At 35.8% G+C, this 26,431-nt stretch overlaps 1 protein-coding gene and 1 pseudogene across 2 annotated transcripts in view; one reads left to right on the top strand and one right to left on the bottom strand.

Moving 5' to 3' along the window:
• Nucleotides 1-9,747: 9,747 nt before the first annotated feature.
• The window catches only part of LOC148166825 (uncharacterized), a 41,461-nt gene continuing 24,777 nt past the window's right edge, over nt 9,748-26,431 (bottom strand). The window contains exons 3-5 of one of the 2 annotated variants that reach the window (XM_088048407.1): nt 15,060-15,218; nt 13,792-13,941; nt 9,748-10,078 (exon numbers count right to left, since the gene is read on the bottom strand). In XM_088048407.1, coding sequence (XP_087904533.1) covers nt 9,855-10,078; nt 13,792-13,941; nt 15,060-15,218 — 533 coding nt within the window. In that variant the 3' untranslated portion in view covers nt 9,748-9,854. Of the gene's footprint in view, nt 10,103-13,791; nt 13,942-15,059; nt 15,219-26,431 lie in introns of both variants that reach the window. The other variant, XM_088048406.1, reaches the window with a different exon arrangement.
• On the top strand, nt 15,827-25,259 carry LOC148166826 (uncharacterized; annotated as a pseudogene).

The raw sequence follows: 26,431 nt of genomic DNA on the forward strand, positions 1-26,431 counted from the left end.
ATTTTAAAATTTAATAAATAAAAATAATGAAAAAATGTATGTAAATGGAAAATTTATTTAATAAATTGGGGTTTGACACCGTCTTTGGACTGACTTCTTATAATAGATTTGGAACTAGGAGAAAAAACAATCGACCAATAATCGAATCTCGAATGGAATTAATAATAGCCATTTATACATCCAGCGGGAAGATAATTTGAGTTTGCGCACCAATGACCGACGTTTTATTACGTTTGCGACTGACCAGCTGTGGCTGTTCGCTGTTTTGTGACTTTTGTGTTTTTGCAGTCTTGATAAAAATGATAAAAAACAATATGGATTTAAAAGAGATAATTAACGATTTTCGTGAGTTACAAGCGTACCGCAAACGGATCAAACACCAAACTAAAACTATAAAAATGTCGCACGTAGCTCGTGTTAAATTGGAAGAAGGAACACAACTACACACAACATTTGTCGTCATGCGTTGTTGCTAAGGTTGATTTTTCATGAACAACTTGCTATGCTATGCTTGAATCCTGTATTTTTTTTTGTATGTACCTCATCAACAATTTTTTTTGCAGTAACCCCGAAGTTAATCAATGATATTGATATTTAATACAGTCAAATAAGGCGAAATTAATGGCAAACCTCGGAATTTGACTGGACTAATTGCAGTGAACCAGGAGTGTAATACAATAATAGATTATTTGATTGTTACTTTTATTATTCCATTTTTTTTTGTTTGTTTAATTATAAGTATTAAGGGGATATCAAACAAATTTCAGTATAGGGCAAATTCAATGTATTTTTCCAAACACGATTACTCGAAAACTATTTGAGTAAATTGCTTTCTGTTTTTTGCATATGAATCTGTTCAACGTGCACTATGTTGAATGCTATATATAATTTTTGTAAAATGATTCCTTAATGACTTTTTGATTAATTAAATACGTAAACTTGGCTGAGAGCAAAATAATTTTTAGCATTCCACATGCGTAGACTAATTTTACATAATGTCGACTAAACAGATTTTTTTTAAAGTTAATAGTTTTTGAGAAATCGTGTTTCGAAAATTTCATATTCGAAACATGTTATCTTTGTTTAGCAGTAACATCTCTTTTCTCTGTACCAGAGAGGTCTGGTAGGTAGAAATGCGGGTACCATAAATCAATTTTGTAGCCGAAGGGATAGTTTACAACTGAAGCTTTTCCATAAACACACAAAATCTTAAATTTGCCTGAAACAAGATTTTTCTCTTTTATTCAAACTGAACGTAGCAGCTTTGAGGATAATCATTTCAAAATTTTGGACTTTAAATCTGATGAATTAGGATTTTAAATTGTTTTAGAATAGTTTTAGGTGATAAATATTTGTCTTTATCTTAATTTTTTAAGGGGATCTCGAACAAATTTGAATATAAGACAAATTCAATGTATTTTTCCAAACACGATTACTCGAAAACTATTTGAGTAAATTGCTTTCTGTTTTTTGCATATGAATCTGTTCAATGTGCATTATGTTAAATGCTATATACAATTTTTGTAAAGTGAATATTTAATGACTTTTTGATTAATTAAATACGAAAACTTGGCTGAAAGCGAAATAATTTTTAGCATTCCACATGCGTAAACTTTTCAAAATTCACACATACGTATTTTGAGAACAACCAGACAGTAATATAACGTCTTGTTGTCAAAATTATGACTTTGGGGTGGTGAAAAGACTGAAAAAATTTTCGTAATTTAAAGGTTTTAAAAGATAGATCAATCACTAAAGTAACAGAATATAATTATTATATATAATTTAATTATTTATAATTATGTTCACTATTTTTTGTTACATTTACAAAAATCTTGGACAAAATTCGAAGATCCCAGTGCATCCATTAATTCTTCAATTTTTGCAATTACACAAATCCCATCTTTTCGGGAAAAATTTAATTTATTTATGAAGATAAACATTAAATAATAATAATGAGATATTGTAATTATTAAGTTTCACGGGTGTAATTTGTAAAATATCGGACTCCACTATCAAAGTATTTAAGATTTACTGGCCATGGGCAATAATAATTTGGCCATCAGTGCAGTCAAAACTATTAGCTATTGTCCTGACCACAAGATGATGGTAATAATAATCTAAACCACTCGGGCTGGGGTTTTAAGAAATAGTTTTTATTTATGGTTTTATTACCGTAGTAAGCAGACTGACCATGGGTAACTCACTAAAAGAGTGCCGTCTACAAATAATGAGGGTTGAAGGGAGATGCTGCATTTAACGTTTGGATGTTTAAAATGTTTCATATAATTTTTCCTTTACGCAGAATTTTGAAGCCGAATTTACCGTTACAGTTTGTTAGATATCCCCTTAAGTACATTACTATTCTTTCTTTTGTATAAATAAATAAAATGGTTTGAAATATTTTCTTTTTTAAACATACCTTTGAAAACCAGGCAAAATCTTTGAAAAATGTTAATTTTAAAATATACTTTAAAAACACGAGTTAGATGCTTAAAAACAAACTGTTCTGAAGGGGCCAAAATGCATTAACATGTAAATACTGATTTTCCAGACGGCTTAGAACAAGGTAAAATTGCTAATTTTAAATGTTTTTAAAAGGGAAACTTGTTTGTACGAAACCGTATTCACTTTTGATAAAACAAGATATGCAGGGTCCGGCAACACTTGTGTCCACCCCCAAAATCGTCTTTAACTTTAAAGACAAAATTTTAAAAAATTGCATACGCTCAAAGTTGACGAAGCTCTAGAAGTTGACAATTTTTTTTTATCACGGTTTGTTCAGCGTCGCGACGCTCAAGAAGTCTAATTTTTAGCGATTTTTGAGTTTTTGCGAAAATATTCCCGAATTCAAATTTTTTTCGACATAACGGTAACAAAAATATTTGAATTTTTGTTTTAAATTAAATACAAATTGTGTTTAAAATTTGAGAAAAAAACGCTGCTTTATCAAGTTAGTTTTCAAAATTATGACGGCGCAGTGGCAAACTACGTTTACACCAAAATTTCACAAGTCGCTTCATTCACTTTTATAAAGGCTAATTTTGATTATCACGGGCATGTTGCACTTTATGGATACCACAAATCGTTAATTAACATCGACAATGCGACAATTTCACCAAGTATGACTTTTGTTACAATCTAAAGCGAGCCAAAGGATAGATGTCATTTTTCACACAAGGTGTTGACAGATGGGTGTAAACGTAGTTTCAAAGCATCGCGACGCCAAAACTATCAGTGATAAAAAACAAATTTTTGCGGCAGCTTCTAGAGCTTTGTTGACTGTGAGTGTATGCAAATTTTGAAAGTTTTATCTTTAAAATTAAAGATGATTTTGGGGGTGGACACAAGTGTTGCCGGACCCTGTATTACTTAAAATTTTGACTTTTTTAAAAATGGGAATGTTTGGAAAAACCGGTCAAATTCTTTAAAAATTTTAACGTTTTAAAAGTTTCGTTGAAAACCAGGCTAAAAAGCATTAAAATGTGTTGTGTTGTGACGGGCAACAAAGTATTTCGAAAAACCGGGCAATTTCTTTAAAAAATTTAACTTTTTAAAAGTTACTTTGAAAACCAGGCCAAAACCGTATTCATTTTTGTTCTGAAGTAACCCAACAAAAAAACATGGTAAAAAGACGAATTTTAAGTGTTTTTGAAAAAGAAATTTGTTTGGACCAAACTGTATTCTTGTTTGAAAAAACGGTGTATTTTCCTTGAAATGTTGACTTTTTTGAAAAGGGTAATTTTGAAAAACCGAGCAAATTCTTTAAAAATTTTAACTTTTCAAAAGTTATCTTCAAAACCAGGCTGAAATCATTGAAAATGTGTTGTGTTCTGAAGGGGCCTTACCAGTAGTAAACATTAAGATGCAATTGCACCCCTGATTGCTGATGGCTGTCTGGGCTACGCCAGACATTATTTTTGTGTAATTAATAGAATATCAGTCATAATGAAGTGGATCATATTTATGTTTATGTTCACGGAACTGAACCAACTTGGCCTGTCTGGCGTAGCCCAGACAAGCCATCAGCAATCAGGGGTGCAATTGCATATTAATGTTTTATTACGGCTCAACCGCAGAAAGGGGCTGAAGAATTATAAAACGTCACTCAAATCTTGGATGTCTGGTCTGGTCTGGGCTAGAGCAAGCAAGTGGAATCGCGGCTTTAAGCTATGGTTTGGTATGAGTGTCAAATAAGGGTGCTATAAAACTATAGGGTTTTGCCACAATGTCTTTTTTTATATAGTTTAAAATGTAATTAAACAACACTAAGGTGACCCGAAAATATTCTCTAAATTTAATTTTGCTGCACTGCAGGTGACGACGAATTAAAATTTTATAAGCACCTTTTTTTGGGCGCATTTTGAATAGGTCGGCCTCACTTGACCTTCGGGTTCTTAATCTAAAGATAACTCATTTTCTAAACACCCCAGTGAAGCAACGTCAAGTTCGTCCATGGTCGTTCAACACACTGACTTTATCATGTACGTTTTCTAACTTTACACTCAAACCCACCGCTACGATCGGACGCTTTTTCTTGCCGCTATTATGACGTCATTGCCGCTATCTTACGGCCGCTACATTACGCCACCGTTTTCTTAGGAAACCATAGCTTTACGGTCGCTGTCTGGTAATAAGAGACCATGTCACAAAGGGGAAGTTCCTAGTAGACCCTGAGGCAGACGTCTACCGAAACCTAGCCGTCTGACCCAAAACTAAATACCATCGTAAATGCATATGGCACAAAAACGGTCACTCGGTCTTAAGGCGAGTGCCAAGACTCGTCGCTGGTCAGAATTCGAGCTGAGCTGTCACATCGGGAAGGGTGTCAAGCGGTACCTCTGTTTACAACACCCCTTACTGTGCTATCGTAAAGTGATTGTAAAATGATAAATGCTTATTTTGTCTCTGTCTGGTAGAAATACTTATTCATGGTAAAATAATGTGAATCAAAAAATGTTATTTTAAAATTGTATGTACATTAGTACGTTGTTCAAAAAATAATTTGACTAGTCAAATAATAAATAGATTAAAGTATTATTTAATATTAGAATGCCAAACAGAAATTTTCTAAAAAAAACTAAACTTATCTGTTTTATGTTTAATTTTATTTGTTTTCAAATAGATACGTATTTGGTATGAAGGTATACTCAAAAGATACAAAATACATAGTATAATAATGTGTATAATATGTACATGTTAGTAAGTATTTATAAGAAAAGTGGTATTTACATAATAGGTACTTATTTACAATATTAACAATTAACTAATACATAGGTAATACAAACTTAATGACGGCGGATCGGAATAGACAATCTTTGTTTCCTAGAGTCAATTAATTCTAGCAACATGTGATCAAAATAAAACTTAATCAATTTTGGTTCCATTTTTTTTCCACAAAGTTGTGTCTTCATAAATATATTCATATTTCATATCACTTTCTTGTCCAAACCAAACACCCAGAATACACATTTTTTTTCGTGTTATTCTTAACTGCCCTTGGATTTGGTAATACCAATTATGATTTGAATTTACAATGTATGTTCCATTTTTTTCTAGTTACCAGAAGTCAACCTTTTTATTCTCCCAAAAAAAATTTATATTGTTCTCAAAGGAACAAGATTTAGTGGGTTTTTCAGTAAAAGTTGAACCGGCCGGCGGCAAAATGAAAGAAATTGTCATCACCTAGTAAAACTCCGGTCAGTTTCTTAGATAAACTCTAATCCAATATTGCAAACATCAGGTAAATTGCATCCAGTCAGGTTGCTCCATAGAGTCATACCATTCAAAACAATTTTGTTTCGTTCAACATTTTTTATTCATTGATGAACTTTCAAATTCTAGTGAAATAAGAAAAAAATAAACATAAATAATAAAATATGTAATAAGAAAAATAATAATAAATTACTATTTTATTAAATTTCATTTTCTAAATTTTACGTCCAACACCGTGAAATAGTCGAGAAATTAATTCGTGTGTCATTGAAAGACTTTAGTTGAAAACATGACTATAAATTAAATGAATTTTCATACTACATAGTTGTTTCTATAATTTTATACATCAAGCATTATGAAACTTCGATGTGCTTGTACTTATTAGCACTTTTAATAACGCTCTTCTAATTGTAACCATTTTATTATCCGCTGTGCGAAACAAGCAGGTAAAAATTTTAGAAGAAATCCCTTGATTTACAACTTCCAAAGCTGGTCAAGAAACCGCAAATGAGGGTACGCTTGTAAATCACCTAGTCGTAAATTATCTGCAAAGCTCAGAGCTTCGATTGAAAAATTTTTAGTTTATCTCACTCATAACTAGACCAATTTTAATGATATCGATTTAAATTTAGCGGGAAAGTGATTTTGAAAGTATTCTTTACTAATTCTAAGTTTAAAAATTCACAAAAATCGGACATAAACTTCTATTCGTAAAACTACCCCTAAATTATCGAATTTTCAAGTCCTTTAACTTTTAAATTAAATGTTTTTTCCAATGTTTGATTCTTAGTTTTAGAAGAAAATGTGATTACAAGCAGTTGAGAATAAGAACGAAACTGATACATCAAAAAATAAGCGAAATATTTAGACGATACTTTACATGGGATTCTCCATAAGAAAAATGTCTTGGCACTCGCCTTAACAAAACCTTCACATGAACGTTTCTAATCGCAGATACGAATAAGGCGATAATTGGCAACGAGGAGGTTTTTTGAGTTAAACTTTATCACAACTTTTTGTCATAAAAACGACTGATTAGCTGTAATTTAATTAGAAACGCTCAGTTTGTTGTGAATTTTCAGTGTCAAAGTTATCAGATCGTTCTTAAAGTGCAAAAGGTGGTATAGTAGCCAGCTTTTACCATGGCGTACCTGACTTTTAGAGTCGAATATTATCTTATTGCACTCATAATGTGGAGGGTGTAAACAGGCTATTGTGTCCGAAAATTAAAATTTACGACATCTTCAAGTAGGTAGAAAAATGTGGACCCGTGCCGCTTCCAGGTATTAGCGCGGGGGCTCAAGATGATTGTTGATCCCTTCACCGTGTTTTTTTTTTAATGACGTTGAGCTTTTAATTTTTGTTTATTAATTCAAATTTTAAACAAGTTAAAAAAATCGAGGGCTATCAAGTTTTCAAAATTTTACAATGAGATCGAAAAAATTAGCATCATTTTAATGTTGGAACGTGTATTTTACATAATTATAAAGAATTTTTTAATCACTTTTTGACATGGCAATGTAAAGCAACCTTTATTGTCATTGTGACTGACATACAAAGTAAATTTCTGACACTTGCTGTGCCGTTTATAAATTTTAAGGTTATAAAGACAAAGGACAGTTTACAATTTTTAAACATCAATCAATTTGATGTGGGAAATTTTAATTTCGCGATAGTAATTCAAAATTTAATATCAACAAGATGTCTCTGAATTTGCGAAATAAATTATAAACATTCGTTTCCTTCTCATTGTTTTTTCCCAGAACGGTACCATTTGCACTCGTATTTGACATACGCAAAATTAGATTTCTATCGCAATCCAATTTTGCTGTTTAATTAATCCACAAATAGGTAGTTTCCAGAATCTTTTGTAAGAAGTCTGTTTAACTATGTATTTGTTCTTAATTCTTTCATTTTTAGAAAAAGTGGGGACTTTAAGTCGAACATTAAAATGTCGTTAAACTAAAAGGTTTTTTTAAACAATTTATTTGGAGTGGTAATATGTATAAAGACGACCGGTAAGTATGAAAAATCATTTTGATGTTAACTGTTTGGCGAATTTTGTTCACTTTGTTTTCTTTACAACCTATTTCATGGTGTGGCAACCTTGGTTAGATCAATCTAATGAAGAAGTTTGAAAAATTTATGTCTCTTGGGTTTTTCAAATTAATAAACAAAAATTAAAACTTTAATAACGTTTTTAAAAGAAAACATTGAAGGGATCAATAAAAATTATCTCGAGCTAATACCTGGAAGAGGCACGGGTCCACCTTTTTCTACCTACTTGAAGATGTCGTAAATTTTAATTTTCGGACACAATAGCCTGTTTACACCCTCCACATTATGAGTGCAATAAGATAATATTCGACTCTAAAAGTCAGGTACGCCATGGTAAAAGCTGGCTACTATACAAAATGGTTTACACGAACATGAAATACACGGATATGGTGCTTCTCTATGGGGAAGGTCGAGGTAACGCGTCTGTACAGTGCCCGTGTCCCAATGGCTAAATGTGCACTTTGAAAACAAGTGGATAGGTAGAAATGAACCAGTGTTGTGGCCCTTTCGTTCGCCAGACTTAAATTTCTGCGATTTTTTCTTGTGGTTACACATGAAAGAGTTAGTGCACGCGAACCCCGTAAATTCAGTGGAAAAATTAAGTGAACGTGTGAATGCTGTGGCTGAAACAATTCCCTAAAATCCAGCGATAATTGTGAGAACACCAACTTCAATGGCCCGGAGAATTCAGGCATGCATTAACAGTGAAGGACGGCATATTGAGCAATTTTTATAAACAAATTGTTCAATTGGTTTTTCGTGAATTTATTACTGTTATTTTCCTACAAACAAATGAGCGACAAAGTATCAACCTGATGTAACCACTCGTTTTTATGAAGCAATGGTTTTTGTGGCATAGACGAAGGTTAGTATGCTTAATGCATGGGCGGGTAACGCTTTTCACAGCAAATTTTCATTGATTTTTAATTCCAAAAACGAAAGCATTTTGGATTGTTATTTTATTAAGAAAAGTTGTTGCATATGGTGAGTTCTCTTACCAGTTAATTTTTTTGTACTCATTTCCATAACACCCTGTATAACAAGGGTACGAGGGACTCCCCGATAGAAGTTGAATATTTCGTTTTAATGGATGCACTTTGGGCTGAAAAACATTTAATAAATCCCATCGTGATTGCGTCGTCTTCAAAAAGTCATGGATCTAGTAAGTAATTTCAGTAATAAATTTAACGTAACTGATTACCGTACTAATTCGTCTTCGGTAAAAGTTTGACCAACAAGTAAGTAAAGACCTAAAAATTACGGTGATTTTAAGGCCGAAAAAAAAACTGTTTACACAGAATAAAACTTAAATACATATTTGTATACAGGCTGTCTTGGAACTTACCCAGAGAACAAGAGAGGGTGCCGACTGCAATACAGATTCAGCAGCCCATTTTTTTTAATGGAAAATGAAGGAGAAGAATCCCCGTAAACTTTAAAAACTTTGAATTGAAATTCAGTCGGTGTTAGTTCTTCTGTTACAAGAAATTTTATCACAGCTCAATAATCAATTTATGGCATTGGTAAAATAAAACAACGCACATAATAAATAGCTATTTACAGCACAAATACAGCATAAATGAACACGCTTACATACATCAATAAAGTACATTTTAAAACTGAAAATTGAAAAGCTGTCACATTGTCTAAAGCAACCTTACTTTTTAAATTTACTTGTGCGTGGATAATACCAAAAATTAACACGCATCATAAAATTGCTTTGGAAATGCATATTTGCACAAAGAAGGTTACTTTAGGCACAAATCGAAGTTACACGGTGACAGATCATCATTTCGTAGTCACACAGTCTTTGACATTTCGAGTGGAAAATTCAATTTAAAGGTTCGGGAGAGCAGGAAATTCCTATGTTTAACAATCTGCGAAACACCCGGTACAACACAAAAATATTTTCAGATCATGACGGCGAGTTTAAATTAAGAACTATGATTCTGAGACACACTGGATACAGATACAGTGTTATCAGACAGTAGTCAGTCAAAAAGTAGCCACAACAAAAAATTTCAAGAACATATTTCATTTAGAATAATTCAAAAACCTTCACTTAAATTCAACCATGACAACTAGTTAATTTCCGAGGTAAAAGCTTCCAGACGCCGTACAACTTTGGTAAAAAAATTTATTTCCCTAGAACTCGTTGTTTTTACGGTATTGGATTCTTCAGAAATATTAGCGTCGTCTTGATTCGCTTCATCTGCAAACACCATTCCTTTTTCCCTCGAAGCCAGCTCAGTTTTTTTTGCAAGTGAAGATAGTTTTAAATTGTCATCATCGCTGTCCGATGATTCTGCGGGATGACAGGAATTTTTATCTACATTAAATCGTTAAACGAAATTGATTTGTTAAATTCACCATTGAGTATAAAAATAACAGAGAACCCACCCAATGCTAATTTTTGTAACCAAACGAACGACTTGAACACCAGTGGGCACCATAAAAAAACGCTAGCGCCACCTATCGTTCAAGATGGTCGTCACACACCATCTAGTGGTCAAGATTGTATAATGAGAAGATAATCTTATTTTGTGATGACGTCATTTCTTTGAAAGAGAATTGTTGATTGTTTTATCCTTTTTTGTGGTTGTGTTCTACCAAAACATAAGATTTAGCGTTATAACAACAAAACAGATTTTACAACACGGCTTTTAATTTTTTTTTTAATTGTTGTTATGGAGGATTTTTTAAAATGAGATAAGACGTTTTTATTTATCAGTCACTGAATTTAGGCCACACCTTTGCCGATTTTATACAATATCATTTAAATGAACTGAAGTAATAAATTAATAATGTATAGAAAATTAGAAGTTAGAACTTAGAAAAAAATATTTTATTTTAACATTAAAAATTGAAATAGAACATTTGAAAAACTTAAATAAATTTAAAAATTACTTGAGGAAGTAGCGTTCTGAAAAATTAAAGCGTTTTAAAAGAATGATATAATATAATAAACATATTTAGCATTCCGGGTCAGAACCGAAAAGCAAAAGCAATTTTAATTGCAACAACTGTTTCTTTTTTAAACGAATTTTCACAATCAGCTTCAAGTTTTCTGTTAACAATAGACACCTTGGAGTCGGCGGCCGTTATATGTCAAAATTGGCGCTTTCCATTTTTTTAAATAAGCGTTCACGTCGACCTGGACGATTTCGACGGCGTCGAGACATTTTATCAAATACACGTGATTAGACGAAAATACAGAAAGATTAACAAAACAACCAGGTAGACATTAATTTCTCAATTTGATAGCTATGTTGATTAAGGATTTTCTTAGTATATCACTTAATAAACTTACAATTAGTTGCCAAAGTTCTAACGGTGATTACAAGTAAAAATTTTACCTTGAATTTCTTAATTATTGGTTTGTAAACTAAATATTTACACTAAAAATTGTAAGTTACTCTGTATAAAGTTCATTCCGTTTCTTTTAGATATCCCCTAGATATTATTCTCAATTTTATTCTTAAAATTTAGACTTTTTCAAGATTTTGGTGATTTTGGTAGGTCCAAAGAATATGGTAATCATGTGCTAACTTTTGTGGTTCGAGGATTGTATGACAATTGGAAAATCTAAATCTTAGTGCAATGCTTGGATCAATTAAAAAATGTGGAGTTAAATATTAAAGTACGTGTATGTGATCAAGGAGGTAACAATAGGGGTTTGTATAAGCTTTTAAACGTAACTTCAGAAAATCCATATTTTATTTACAATGAATGCAAAATTTTAGAAATTTTTTATATTCCGCATTTATTTAAAAATGTAAGAAATGTTTTATTTACACGGGATATTATTTGTGACAAAAAAATAATTTCATAGAAAGACATTGAGGCTACGTACAATATTTGCAAAAATAAAATATCAAATCCAATCTCAAAAATAACAGAAAAACATATGGCGCCAAGCAATTTTCAAAAATGTTTCTTTGGCAACACAAATTTTCAGTCAAAAATTTTACGCTGCAATGTCCACATGCATTGAAACAAAAGAAATTAATTTTTCGACATGTAATAACACAGCAGAGTTTTTTTTTAAATTAACAATCTAATTGACAACCTTAATTCTAAATTAAAATATCACAGAAATCCCAATAAATGTGCCATCTCCGATGATAATCCTCAAATCGAAAGGAATTTATTAGACTCAATAGAATGGATAAAATCTTGGGCAGTCCAAAAATAGAAACCCTTTTGTTTCAATGGTCTTGTGCAAACAATTAACGTCATTTTAAATTTGTGGAAAGATAATGAAGAAAATTTTCCGTATCTGTTAACGAATCGATTAAATCAAGATCCGATAAAAAATCTTTTTTCCCAAATTTGTCAAAGAAGAGGTAACGACCCCAATTCGTCTGTTAGACATTTTAGATTAGCATTGCAAGCCATTATACAGGGTGTCCCAGAACTCGCGCCCCAGAGAGCAAAGGAGGTGCCGACAGCAATACAGATGGTAAATTTCAAAACAAAAATTGACTAAGTTTAATAGTATTCGAGAACTGATAAAAAGTTAACAACCAATCCCGAAAGCTTATTTGAGACGTGGAGTAAATGGCCTTCCCAATTTCCTAGGCAACGAGAGTCTAATATTTAACTGACCAATGGATGATAGTATGTGTCTATAGTTACCAATTTTAAAATTCTGTTCAGCTTCGGGATTGGCCACAGTTTTTTTGTCTTATCTCGGTTATTTTTTGAGTTAAAAAATTATAGTTTCAAAATTTTGGTTCAGAATTGTTGCCTCCATAAGCCCTTTCTCTCTGGGGCGCGAGTTCTGGGACAGCCTGTATATCTGCTGCGTTAGAAAAGTCGACCGAGTTATCAAATTGCGAAATAGATGAAGATCACTACATTTCTAATTAAAAATGGAAAATCACAATTTAAGTACTTCTACTAAAGAGACATCTCCTTTAGTGCCCCCTGTAGAAGTAACCGTCTGTGAAACAATTTTGTCCAATCCTACATTAGAAACTAACTCGGTAAATTATTTTACATGTTACGTTTGTTGTAAGACAATTAAAAAATTTAAATTTACCAATTGTAAAAGTTCATTACTACGAAATGATGGTGAAGACATTGTTCCAATTAAAATTTTAACATTAAAACGCGATTATTCTGATTCTGAGAGACCACAAATTGAATATTTGAAAAGACCAAAAGATGAAACTTTTGAAATAGTCTATATTTGCTTAAAAATATTTCAAGGGACTTTCTTTTAAAGACATCACCTTTCTTACATGAAAAATACCATATTATCTGTTATTTATGATCATCAAAAATTAGCGCAATGGTTATTGCCATACGAAGGTTGTTCAACGCATAGACAATATTTAAGAGACAATTTAATTAGAACTAAATTATTTAATGTTAATAAACTGCTGAACGTGAATGTAAAAAATGTCAAACAGAGCAAACGAAAACTGAAAACTCTTTCTCATACATAACAGCAATTTTTGAAAAAAACTTTTATGTGCTATATCTTAACTAATAGCTAATAATATGTTTATTATTATATGTTATGTTTGTATAATATGTTTGAATATAATGTATTGTTTTCTAAGACATTTTCACTTTTATGGCAACTTCTCAATTGTCAATTGTCAATTTATTAATTAGGTAAATTATATTATGTCTGTTTAACGCAATTTGTATTTTCATGTATTTCATATTTTGAAAAATAAAAACCTACGAATTCCAAAATTGTTCACTTCTTGCGAATATTCGTTTGTTGAAACGATATGTTCTACGAAATTCAATCCAAACTGTTTATCTGACCTGAACCTATCTCAACCCAACACGATATCATATTACATGCGTGGACCATTATCATCAACCTGGAAAGAAACTTCGTTCGTAGCACGAAACTGTAAATTTGGTGGTGGTATAGAACTCTTAAAGAAAGGTGGCACCACTTCCTCACCACATACTGGCGGTTACAAAATTCGCATAAGCGTGGCTCCTCTGTTATTTTAATACTCAAGGAATTCACCAACATTTTTAAATTAGTACCTTTGCTCGATTGGTTGAGGTTGGCGGGAAAGAAGTCGCTCATGACCAATGCACCCATTGGCGTGCTTGGGCTATGGGCCATTTGCACCATTTGCACATCACCCTTTTCTTTTCTTTCTGATTGAGTGTGCCCCTCGGTTTTTCCACCACCTAATGTTTTAATCAATAATAATGGCTAATAGTTAATAAATATAAGACATATAGACAATGTTTGGTCCACGCAAGAACGTACTGCGAAAGTTTAATGTTCTTAAGTGGATTCCACGTAAATAAAACACGAATGCAATACAATGTTTTATCCAGTTACCAGCCCAAATTAAAAAAAAATAAAAAAATTAAACTGTCATTTAATTGTCACACTAGATAAATGTGCTTTCGTCATCTAGATAAAATTCATTTAATAATGACCATTGTACAATTGTTCTTAAAAAAAAGGCTGAGTGAGCCAAGAAAAAAAAAGTGAATTTATATGACAACCATTTCATTTTCATTTAATCAATTTTTGTGTAATTTCCTCTAACACAAATTTGAAAATGTAAAAATGCACGTTTTCCGCGCTCTATGTATTACACTCGCATGTTATGACTCTTATTCACTCGGTTGACTTGGTCAATCTCATGAATAAAACCAATGCCGAAAGCTTTTGCTGAGGTAGAATGGCGGGAAAATAAAAGACCATTTCATTTCTAGGAAACAGGATCGTAATGTCAGCCTGACAAATGGACAACAGTACCCTCCATTTTGCGTATCCTAGCAAGTATGCAGTAATCATAATTTGGGATTCAGACGGCTTTGACTTAAATTAACGTAACTCTCTTGGTAAAAGTTTTGACAGTTATAGGTTAGAAACCTGTAAATGAAATAACCACTATTAATGACCAGTCGGTCATTGAGCCGCAGTTTAGTACAGGCTTAACGTTTCTGCAAAACTTTTTGATCGTAAATTTGATGTCGAATTTGGTAAAGTAACTCTCCTACATGACTTGAAACAAAATCTCATAGTCGACTAGATTACAAAATAAATTAACCATACGTTATAAGCAACCCCTCACAACACTATCGCCGGTTTTTTAGGGTAAACTCGATTATACTTTGCCTTAAACATTTTTAGTTTTCAAATTTTGGTTTCGTATGGCTGCCGGCATGTGCCTGCTTTCTTTGGGTCACGTGTATAAGTGTGGTTATAAGTTAATTGTGGATAAGAGTTTGTATAATTGCTTTAAAGTAAACAATATATTGATTAGTTCAGTTCAATCAAAAATTACTACCTTCGTTCGAGAGGCTGGCGGAATTGAAGTTGTCCATGACGGTTGCACCTATTGTCGGATTTGGTGTAATGACCCTTTGTACTATCTGCATATCACATGATGAGATTTTTTCGGATGAACTCTGCTCCTCACTTTCATTTGTCTTATTTAGGTCAATTACTAAAAAAAAAATTAAAAGTTTATGTAATTGCATTAACATATAGTAATTTGCTTAATACAATCAAATTTTGATAACTGGTAAGCAGTTAATTTTTGTACTATATTAATTTCATATTGTGCGTTTTTTCCGATGAAACATGTTCCTCGCATTTATCTGTAATGTTTTTATGAATTAATAATTACTAATTGATAATTGCAATAAACTCAATTTAATTTTATATTAAAATTTCTTTTCACATATCGGAGGTACGTATAGTTTTGATCATACAATATACGGGGTGTTATGGGAAATAAATGCTTAAAATTAAACTGGTAAGAGGCCATTTGCAATAATTTTTCTTAATCAACTTTTTCCGAAATCGCATTTTTTTTAAACCTATGGAAGAAGATATGTTGGACATTTCAGCAAATAGGTTGTCGCGATCGCAGCTGGTAAAGTCTTGTCATTTGAAAGAGAGTACCTTTGCACCCTGCAAGGACGCACCAAGTAACAGAGGACGTCGAGCAGACCACCCACTATAGAATCCTTATTGTTAATAAAGAAAGAAAACATTCCTCCCAATGACGGCTTGGACGCGTCGTGAAACTGCATCTCGGAAAGGACGATAATGTACATACGAGTTGTGACAGTTCAGTGTAAATCGGGTGTGTTTAAACGATCAATCAAGAAATTGTGTGTGAATTTATGTATTTTTGTATATAATTAGATTTACGGTTTCGATCGTTTAACTTTGTAAATATGTGTAGTTCAGTTTTTCTTTCTCGTAGTGTGGAATTGATTTAATTTAAATTTGGTTTCTGTTAACCTTCCAGTAGTCAGCTAGCTCAGCCGGGCGATATTATATATTATTTAGGCCTAACATTGTAAATTAGAAGATTGTATTCAGTAGATTAAAAAACATATTTAATTACAACGTGAAAATATGATAAACTTGCAAATCAATAAATATCAATTTAAAAGTGAACAAACGCACAAAATGAGGGATTCTATGCAAATACTGTTTAAGTCATTATCACTTAGATAATCAATTTTCCTTTCATCATTCAAAAAAAAAATGTTTTTTTGAAACGGCACTTTTTTCCAAAAACGAAAAAGCACATTTTTCATGTCCAAAGTCAATTTTTTTATGGTTACAAATTATAAAAAAATCCACGAGTTGAAAATACGCATGTGACTCAAAAAAATAATACATTTAGAGTTAAAAAACAATATAGACAACTTTTGAAATCAGTCTTCAGTCTGGTGGGGTCTGAGAGGCCTGATCAATATATTTTATTACATATTTTATATTTTTGCACCGACAATGCCGGAATAAAAAGGACGGTAGTTAGAATGAGTCAAAATAAGCAGCTATAATAGATTTGGGCATTTAAAGTCAATTAGTTTAGATAGTGCAACGCTTTTTTTCCACCTCTGGGTCTGTCAGACCCCAGCAGACTGCTGGAAGGTTAAGGAGATTCTTCCACGTGAAATTCTTGCATGAAAATAAGAATTTTTTTCAAGGAACTGTGCACAATTTCTTTCAAAAAAAAGCATAACTTATCAAACTAAACGAAATCTTGATCCCTTGATAACTCATTTTTCAAAAGGTCACTACGTTTTTCTAAAAAAAAAAAATTGTGAAGTTGCTAAAATACACGCCAACTTTGCGATGCTGTTGACACAAAAGCTTCATTCAAAAATGAAAAAAATATACATATTGTTACGACAAGATTCTGGAAACTTCTAGCGCCAGCGCTGGAACATGCGGTGGACTTCTAGAGTCGCCGGTTCATTGCCGAGTCATACGCGGAACTCCCGAATATTCTCGCAGCGCTCCAGCATTAGGCTAGTTGTAGGGGAATATTTGTATGCAGGGGGTGTCCGGAAAGTGGCGCACCACCTTGAAAGGGGGAATTGGGTGATCTCCCAGAATACCAAAAAAATGTTAAAAAAAAATCCAGACTCCCTGTTTTCGCAGGAGGAACAAAAGAAAATCGGACTGGGGCGATAACCCCGCAAGTGCATAAATTTCAAAAGTAGGAATTTTAAACTTGAAACTCTTTAGATGCATCAAAACAACTTACATTTTATTGCTTTTTTGAAGTTCAAATTACAATGTTAAAATTCTTATTGTTCCAATTTTTTATACCTATCTAACGACGTTGACGGTACATTATATCAAGTTTAATTGTATATTATTCGATGTGTACTACATATTGTTAAAATTCTATAGGTTACTGGGACAAATCAAAGAAAAACTCTGCTATAGAAAACGTTTCTTTTCTAACTCCTAATTCGCACGAAGACTGTCCCATTGGAATTTTAGAAATTGATTCCGATCGCAATGAGAATAACGAATCTAGCTTGCAAAATTCGACGCCTGTCTCTTCGATATCGAAAAAAGTGAACGAACTTCAGGACGGACACCGCATAGGTGACTAGTTGACGTTATACATTTCGTGAATGAAATTTTATCGTTCACACGTCATGTGACTTTTTTCGTGTTCTTCGCAAAATGTAGAACTTGCAAAGAAAGAAAGAAGGGGATTTATTTCAGACTATACTTTGCAATGTTCTATGTATGTGTAAAGTAGAAAAAAAAATGTACCAGCAAAGGAGATGCAGGTTTAAAATAAAGCAAAGCATTCGTCTTGAGAGCAATAAACATAAGCTGTGGTTATTCGCAGCTATCACAGTTTGTTAGTACCCTTAACATTCCGCCAATGGGTTATCGACGCTACAAAAAGGAGGAAAAGGATTTGCAGAGCACCATTGAACAGGAATGTGGGAAACTACGATAGAAGCGGAAAAAATAGAAGCAGCACTCGCACGAGAACATGGCGAAATGGATGAAAAAGGAGTACCATTAATCACCGTAATTGCAGATGGGGGTTGGTGTAAAAGGTCACACCGAACCAAATATAATGCTAACTCCGGTGCAGCGTGTATTGTTGGCTAAAGGACCGGACAACTTCTACAGTTTGGGGAATTGACACCCGATGCATGGAATTAAATTTAGTAGAAAGTGGGGGACACCGAGCGAGAAAGAGATTCTTGCATTCTTTCATTCTCACAAGAAATCTCATCAAGAAACATGAATTTTTGGTGAGTCCAAGACCGAGTAATTGCTATTGTAGCGAGGAAGATAAAAATAATTTACCCCCATCAGCGCGAATGCATGCGTCGTGGCATTTTTTTATCATTTCTGGCAAGACGAGGTGTTAACATGATTGCTTCTTTAGTAATTCTTCGCTATTAGAGGGATTTGGTGGTTCGAATGCAAAATGCAACAATTTTATTTTTTTATGATTAATGATAGGCAGTCTTTCCAATGAATTTGAGTTACAATTTTCGAGAGCTTTGTCGCTAAGATGCGTTAAGGGGAGTAATACCACCCACTGAGACTACTCCTCTCCCACTTCTTATTAAAATTGTTCCCATTCATCGGGTGTCAATTTCCCAAACTGTACATCTTGTGATAAGAAATAAATTTTGCGCTCTGTGTCAACTTAGCAGTGTTGGTGAACATTTATGTTTTAAGAATTGGACAAGTACATCAACGTCAATGGAAAGTGACATCATCTTAGAAAGATTCAAGCGCAGCTTAGAAATGCATGGTGTGAAAATATTGTTACGAGAAGATTCTGGAAGCTTCGAGCGCCAGCGCTGGAACGTTCCGTGTGCTACTAGAGTCACCGGACTGTGACATTGTTACTTGATTGTGGACAATTTTTATGCCTGTTCAAACCAGACAGCAAGCCGCAGAAATGGAGGCGCTGCAAGAATTGATGGCTTCGTTGATGGCGAAAATGGACACACAACAAAAGTTGATTACGAATTTAGAAGAAAGACAAAAAGAAGAAGAAAAATGAAAAACTGGAAGAAGAAGAAAGAAGACAAAAAGAAAAATTAGAGGAAGAAGAAAGAAGACGAAAAAAAAAATTAGAGGAAGAAGAAAGAAGACGAAAAGAAAAATTAGAGGAAGAAGAAAGAAGAGAAAATGAAAAACATGAAGCAGAAGAAAGAAGACAAAAAGAAGAAGAAAGAAGACAAAATGAAAAACTGGAAGAAGAAAGAAGACGAAAAGAAAAATTAGAGGAAGAAGAAAGAAGACAAACAGAGAATGCAGCAATCCTGAACCAGCTTAAAGACATGGAACAAAACATGAACGTAACCATTATGGTTAAGGTCGATGAAATTCAAAAAGAGGTAGAAGAGTGCCTAGGAGGCGTTAAGGAGGAACTACTAGGCGTCAGAGAGGAAGTAGAAGAGTGCATAGGAGGCGTCAAGGAGGAGCTACGAGGCGTCAAAGAAGAGGTAACAGAGCGGCTAGAAGGCGTTGAGGGAGAACTACAAGGCGTCAAAGAAGAAGTTAAAGATCTGGAGCGTTTTAAACAGCACATGGAAAATGAGTTACTACGCTTAAGGCGTCAAGTTCCAAATAGGACCGGCCTGACCACAACGAAAGAAATGAAACCTCCGACTTACGATGGGTCGACCTCACTGGACAATTACAAGCTGCAATTTGAAGTGGCGGCCAAACAAAATGGATGGTCGGAAGAAGAAAAGTCCTCATTTCTGATAGTTTCCTTGAGAGGGGCGGCTCTGGACCTGCTAGAGACAATTCCAGGTCGAGACAAAGAGCGGTACGACCAGCTGATGGCAGCGTTAGAGGCCAGATTTGGAAACCAACACCTGCAGCAAGTATACGTCTCAGAGCTCAAGACGCGGCGGCAGAGAACTGGAGAGTCTCTGCAGGAATTCGAGGCAAGTGTCAAGCGCCTTGTTTTGCTCGCCTACCCTTCGGCTCCGGCGAATTTTGTGGAACAACTAGCTGTGGATACGTTCCTGCAAGGGATTCGAGATCCAGAAATACAAAGAACCGTCCGACTGGGTAGCTATCACTCCGCAAAAGAAGCTCTGGTGCGCGCTCTAGAGGTGGAAGCCGTTTTCAAGAGCTCTGTGAATGTCCCCGATTACCGACGAATTCGAGGTGTGGGTATTGACGAAGAAGAGGCAACACCTACCGCTTCCGTCACGAAAGCCGAGCTAAACGACATCCTCAAGGAAAACAGGGAGCTACGGATGGCACTGAAGCAGCGAACTAGCCAGACCTGCTATCGCTGCGGAAAACCAGGCCATTTTACACGTGACTGTAGGGTTGTTCTTAGGAACGACCAGAACGGTCCCCAGTCACGTCCTCAGCAGTCGGAAAACTAAAGCCCAGCAGTGTCAAGGGGCACACACTGGCTGGGGAGAACACAAGCCCCAAAGTTATTTCCGTTATGCGTTTGAAGAGGAATTTTGAGAGTTTGATAATTGAAGGAAGGGTGAATGGGAGAAAAGTGAAGATGACGGTCGACACCGGAGCCATGGTTTCCCTCGTGAGGAAGGACATGTTGGACAACAGGACATCTCTGGAAACAACGAGTGCTATTTTAAAAACAGTCACGGGAGATGTCGCCACAGTAAGTGCCGAAGCAGAGGTCACGGTCCAGTTGGGAGGTATGAAGTTTCGGTATCGGGTGCTGGTGGCCGGAATCGAGGATGAGATGATCCTGGGAATGGATGTTATTGGACGACATGGGATTTCCTTTAATCACAACGAGAAGATCCTCAAGATTGGAACCGAAAGCTTCGTGTTATCGACCCCAGAAGTAAAAGAAGATGGAGTGAAAGCGTTCGCCTGTGCAAAAACTTGTGTGGATGGGAACAGCGAGAAAGTGATAAGTGTGCGTTTAGGAAGTAACTTTGGGAGCTGCGTTGGAATGATTGAACCGACCAGAGACATGACAAAACCAATTCTTGTTGGAAAGACACTAGTAAAAGTGACGAAAGAAATACCTGTGCGGGTGGCGAATATCAACCCTACTCCAGTCACGATCAAGAAGGGCGATCTAGTTGCTGTGTGTGTTCCGAATTCCAGAATAAGTGACGCACAGCCATCAAAGAAAAACGTGAAGACCGTGAAAAAGTTAAAGCTGGAGGTAGACACGAGTGACCTTTCTGAAGAAGAGGCCCTTAAAGCACGGGCTTTCATCAAGAGGAATAAGGACGTGTTCGCCGTTGAGAATGAACCATTAGGAAGAACGAACATCGTTCAACACAGAATGAATACGGGCGATCATCAACCCATCAGACAGGCACCGAGAAGGTTACCGTGGGCGAAGCAAGAGCAGGCCGAACAGTTGGTAAAATCCATGCAAGAAGAAGGGATTATTGAAGAATCCAACAGTCCTTGGTCTTCGCCGGTTGTGCTCGTAACCAAGAAAGACGGTAGTACAAGATTCTGTGTGGATTACCGAAAACTCAACGATGTTACCAAGAAAGACAGTTTTCCATTACCCCGGATTGACGACACTCTCACAACTCTGTCAGGGTCGACGTGGTTCTCAACCTTAGACCTGAAGAGTGGATATTGGCAAGTGGGACTTCATCCCGAAGACAAGGAGAAGACAGCGTTTTCCACGGGAAGTGGCCTGTACCACTTTACGGTTATGCCTTTTGGGCTTTGCAACGCACCCGCTACATTCGAAAGACTAATGGAATGTGTGTTGCGTGGATTGACGTGGAAAACGTGTCTGGTTTATTTAGACGACGTTATAGTCATGGGTAAAAACTTCGATGAACACCTGAAGAACCTTCAAGAAGTGGTAGACCGGTTTAGGGGTGCCAATTTGAAACTTAATCCGAAAAAGTGCCATCTATTTCGGAAGAATGTGGAGTTTCTGGGGCATACGGTGTCATCTGAAGGAATCAAGACCTGCGAAGATAAGATTCAGGCGATTAAGGAATGGCCCAGACCCAAGGACAAGCACGATGTGAGAAGTTTTATTGGACTTTGCACGTATTATCGGCGGTTTGTAGAAGGTTTCGCCAACATTGCTGCACCTCTGCACAAACTAACGGAAGCAAAGGCATCATTCAACTGGACATCAGACTGCGAAAGCAGTTTCAAGCGACTGAAGTTAGCTTTGTGCACTAGCCCGATTTTGAGCTACCCCAGGACTCATGGGAAGTTCGTCTTGGACACAGATGCCAGTAACATCGGCATTGGAGCAGTGTTATCGCAGGTGCAGGATGGAGAAGAGAGAGTGATCGAGTACTACAGCAAAGTGTTGAGCAAGCAAGAGAGAAATTACTGCGCTACAAGAAAGGAATTGCTGGCCGTTGTAAAATCTGTAGAGCATTTCCACAAATACTTGTTTGGCCACGAGTTCTTGATAAGGACTGATCATGCTGCCCTTACGTGGTTACTACAGATGAAAGACGCCGAAGGACAAGTGGCTAGGTGGATTGACCGGCTGCAGCAATACCACTTCAAAATCAAACATCGACCAGGGAAGCAACACAATAACGCTGACGCTCTCTCTAGAAGACCTTGCAAAGATTGCAAGCAGTGCGCGAAGATTGAAGGGCCATTGCCGGTAAACAGGATGGTTATCGGTTGTGATGATGACTGGACTACGGAGAATCTTCGGAAGGATCAACAGGCAGACCAGGAAATTGGGCCACTGCTGGAGTGGAAGGAAGCGGATAATGGAAGGCCGCGTTGGGAAGATGTCTCGGAAAAGAGTCCAGGGTTGAAGGCGATGTGGGCGCAGTGGGACTCACTGCTAGTAGAAAATGGGGTACTGAAAAGGGCTTGGGAAAGCGCAGACGGGAAGAAAGTAACCTCCCAGTTACTAGTGCCCAAGAATAGAGTCCCCCAAGTACTCAAGGAGGTCCATGACGGAACATCAGGCGCTCACTTCGGAGTAAACAAAACCTTAAGTAAGATTAGGCAGCGGTATTACTGGGTTGGCTGCCGGGAAGATGTCGAACGGTGGTGTAGGAGATGTTCAGTTTGTGGGGCGAGCAAGGGACCTCGAACGCGAACTAAAGGAAGCATGAAACAATACAACGTGGGAGCCCCGTTCGAGAGAATCGCTCTAGATGTGGCCGGGCCATTTCCGAAGACTGACGACGGCAACAAGTACATCTTGGTTGTGCAGGATTATTTCAGTAAATGGCCGGAAGCGTATGCCCTTCCCAACCAAGAAGCCACAACAGTAGCTCGCGTCCTAGTGGATAATTTCTTCAGCAGGTTTGGAGTTCCACTCGAAATGCATTCCGATCAAGGAAGGAATTTTGAGTCTGGCGTTTTTCAAGAGATGTGTAAGCTGCTGGGAATTAGGAAGACTCGAACCACACCCTTGCACCCGCAATCCGACGGCATGGTCGAGAGATTCAACCAGACGATGGAGGAACACCTGTCCAAGGTAGTGGAAGAGCACCAGAGGGATTGGGATCGTCGACTGCCCTTGTTTATGATGGCCTACAGAGCTGCCATTCATGAAACCACGGGAGAAACACCAGCGAGGATTATCTTTGGAAGAGAGCTGCGTCTCCCTTGTGATCTTCTGCTTGGTTCGCCTGGGGCGGAACGAAAGGAAGTACCGGAATTCGTCGACAACCTGAGAGAGACCCTACTGGATACACACCACCTTGTGAGGCAGAAGATCAAAATGGCTAGTGATAGGATGCGGTCCAGATATAATGTGACAGCTAATCATGAAGGATTCAACGAAGGAGACTTGGTGTGGTTATTCAACCCTCGGCGAAAGAAGGGCCTATCTCCGAAGTTGACACCTACATGGGAGGGACCGTATAAGGTGATTAAGAGGATCAACGACGTGGTGTATCGGATCCAACGCAGCGCCCGTTCAAAGATGAAAGTGGATCATCTAAATAGACTTTGTAAATATCACGGAGAATCAGGTGTTTGGTCTGATCGGGACGATCAGAACTAAGAGGGGGGCAGTGTTACGAGAAGATTCTGGAAGCTTCGAGCGCCAGCGCTGGAACGTTCCGTGTGCTACTAGAGTCGCCGTTTCTAGAAGGTCGCTGAGTCATAGGCGGAACTCCCGAATATTCTCGCAGCGCTCCAGCATTAGGCTAGTGGTAGGGGAATATCTGTATATAGGGGAGTAGTGATAGGATTGTACATAGTCTAGTATTTGGAAGTCCTGTAAAGTGAATAATTGTGAAGTACGAGAGTGTTTATAGTGCACAATAAAATTGTTATTGTTACAAGCGAGACTTTTGATTTTTCGGCTAACGTGACAATACGCTTTCTTAGTTGGTGATTTAGATAGTAGCGTTTTTCGAAAATTGCAGAACGAAAAACCTTATAAAAGTTTTGACATAGCGAAAATAGGCTGTTCTAATCATCTCCTAAGGAACTATTCTGATAATTTAAAACAACTGGCTACCAAAAAGTTTAGTTCAAAAGGATAATTGATTGACGTCAATTTGAGAACTTTTTTAAAAAGCAATCTTTAAAGATTTAGAGTAGCTGTGGAGTGTGCTATCCAGTACAGAAAAAAAGAAAATATTTCGTTTCAACAAAAAGTGGTTAATTTGAAGAAAGACATTGAAAATAGTATATCCCACATATTCAGTGATCACATGCAATGTGACAAATATTTCTGTAAGGGCACTAAGCCTAACGAGATCAACTATGTACCAGCGTTTAAAGAATGCGGCTTTTAAAACGTTTTATTATCTAATGTTGATCGCCTCATTTTTAATAGTCGCAGTTTAATTAAAAACATGAACAATAGCACCGAATGTTATGACAGCATGACTGAGAAATTCATCGGCGGGAATAGGATTGATTTTTCGAAAAGAGGTGGATACACCATGAGGTGTTATGCAGCCATCATCTCGTTTAATAAAGGATCTGAATATCATTTCATTTTACACAAGGCACTAAGTGGAAAAAAGTAGTAGTTGAATATTAATATGTAATGTTCTAACTCAGATTATTATGCCTAGTTTTCTTAGTCATTTTCCTATTTTCAATGCATTTTTTTCAACAAAAACCCGTATTTCTACCAAAACATCAAAAAACAACATTGAATTTAACTTTTTACCCTGATTTTTAACCCTAAGTTCTAACTCAGATTTTCCCAAATCATCAATTTTTTTAGGAAAATGAGTCGATTTTCAAGTTTCGTCGTTAAAGTTTGTTGAGTTTGGAAAAAATTGAAAAAATGGCTTGTTTTATCTACTGAAACATCAATTTTTTATGGAAACTACCCCATTTTTTATAATGTTTTTAGAAATGTGAGTCAGATTTTTATGGTGAAAATTAAGAAAACTACTCTGATTTCTACGATATCTTAAAAATGTGAGCCAGACGTAACAACTCAATCTGTGGTTTTTGTTGACAAAAAATCCATAGAAAATAGAAAAATGACTAAGAAAACCAATTAGTTTGCATCAAACAAATATAGAAATATCTAGCACTGAATCATAAAAATAGAAGATCAAACTGGTTTAGAAATTTTAAAAATCGAATTCCATACAAATTTTAGTTATCATTTAAAAAATACTTTGCTCACCCATCATTATCAAGTCATTATATTACTAACAAAAAATTTTGATAAATAAATGGCTAATAATCAATTGAAGTCTTTTACAAAATGTAAAACTGAAAAGACTTTAGAAAATTATTATAGGAATAAGAATCATTCAGATGGGCATCATGCAACTTGCAAAGAATGTTGGAGTTATATTGTTGATAAAATTTTAGTCAATCAGTTCCAATTTAAACCATCCCGCCATAGTTATCACGACGTGGACTTACTTTAAACTGCGCATGATAGCGACACTGGCGGCACAAAATGTCACCATCTTCTAGATAGAGAATTTTAGATTTATAACCAAACTGCCAAACTTGATAATCTGTCAACTATGTGTCAACTCGCTTGCTCCCCTCTGCCACAAAGATTCTCTGCTCCCTGTTCTCTGCCATTTACGTTCTGTACCCTCTTCTGCAATATACTCGTGTTTCTCCCAATCTCGCAGGATATTGTCACAACATGGCGCTAAAGTACGCCGTCGCCCGTAAACCCAGTCCCGGGTGTATTTTATTATCCGAAAATTCCAAAGATGTGATGATGATCTAATGTGCTATGATTTGGACGAAAACTGAGAAGAAGAGGCAGGCAGACCGCAATACGACAATCAACTTGCAATTCAATTCAAATTTCTCGCAAATCCAAAACAAATCGTACAGACACGTTACTACGCTTTCATAATTGTAATTTTTTTGTTCAAATCATTGTAATCTTTGTAATCGTTTTTGAAAAGATCGAGTATTATGGGTAGCTTAGCAGTTGACTGTGAAAGCTAGGTTTTTATCCCACTGGGTTTTTAGTCCAGCCAGTCTTGTAATGAGTGG

Source organism: Gnatocerus cornutus, unplaced genomic scaffold (assembly GCF_029298725.1).
Source record: "Gnatocerus cornutus isolate USDA-ARS CGAHR unplaced genomic scaffold, icGnaCorn1.1 Chromosome12, whole genome shotgun sequence".
Taxonomy (NCBI): domain Eukaryota; kingdom Metazoa; phylum Arthropoda; class Insecta; order Coleoptera; family Tenebrionidae; genus Gnatocerus; species Gnatocerus cornutus.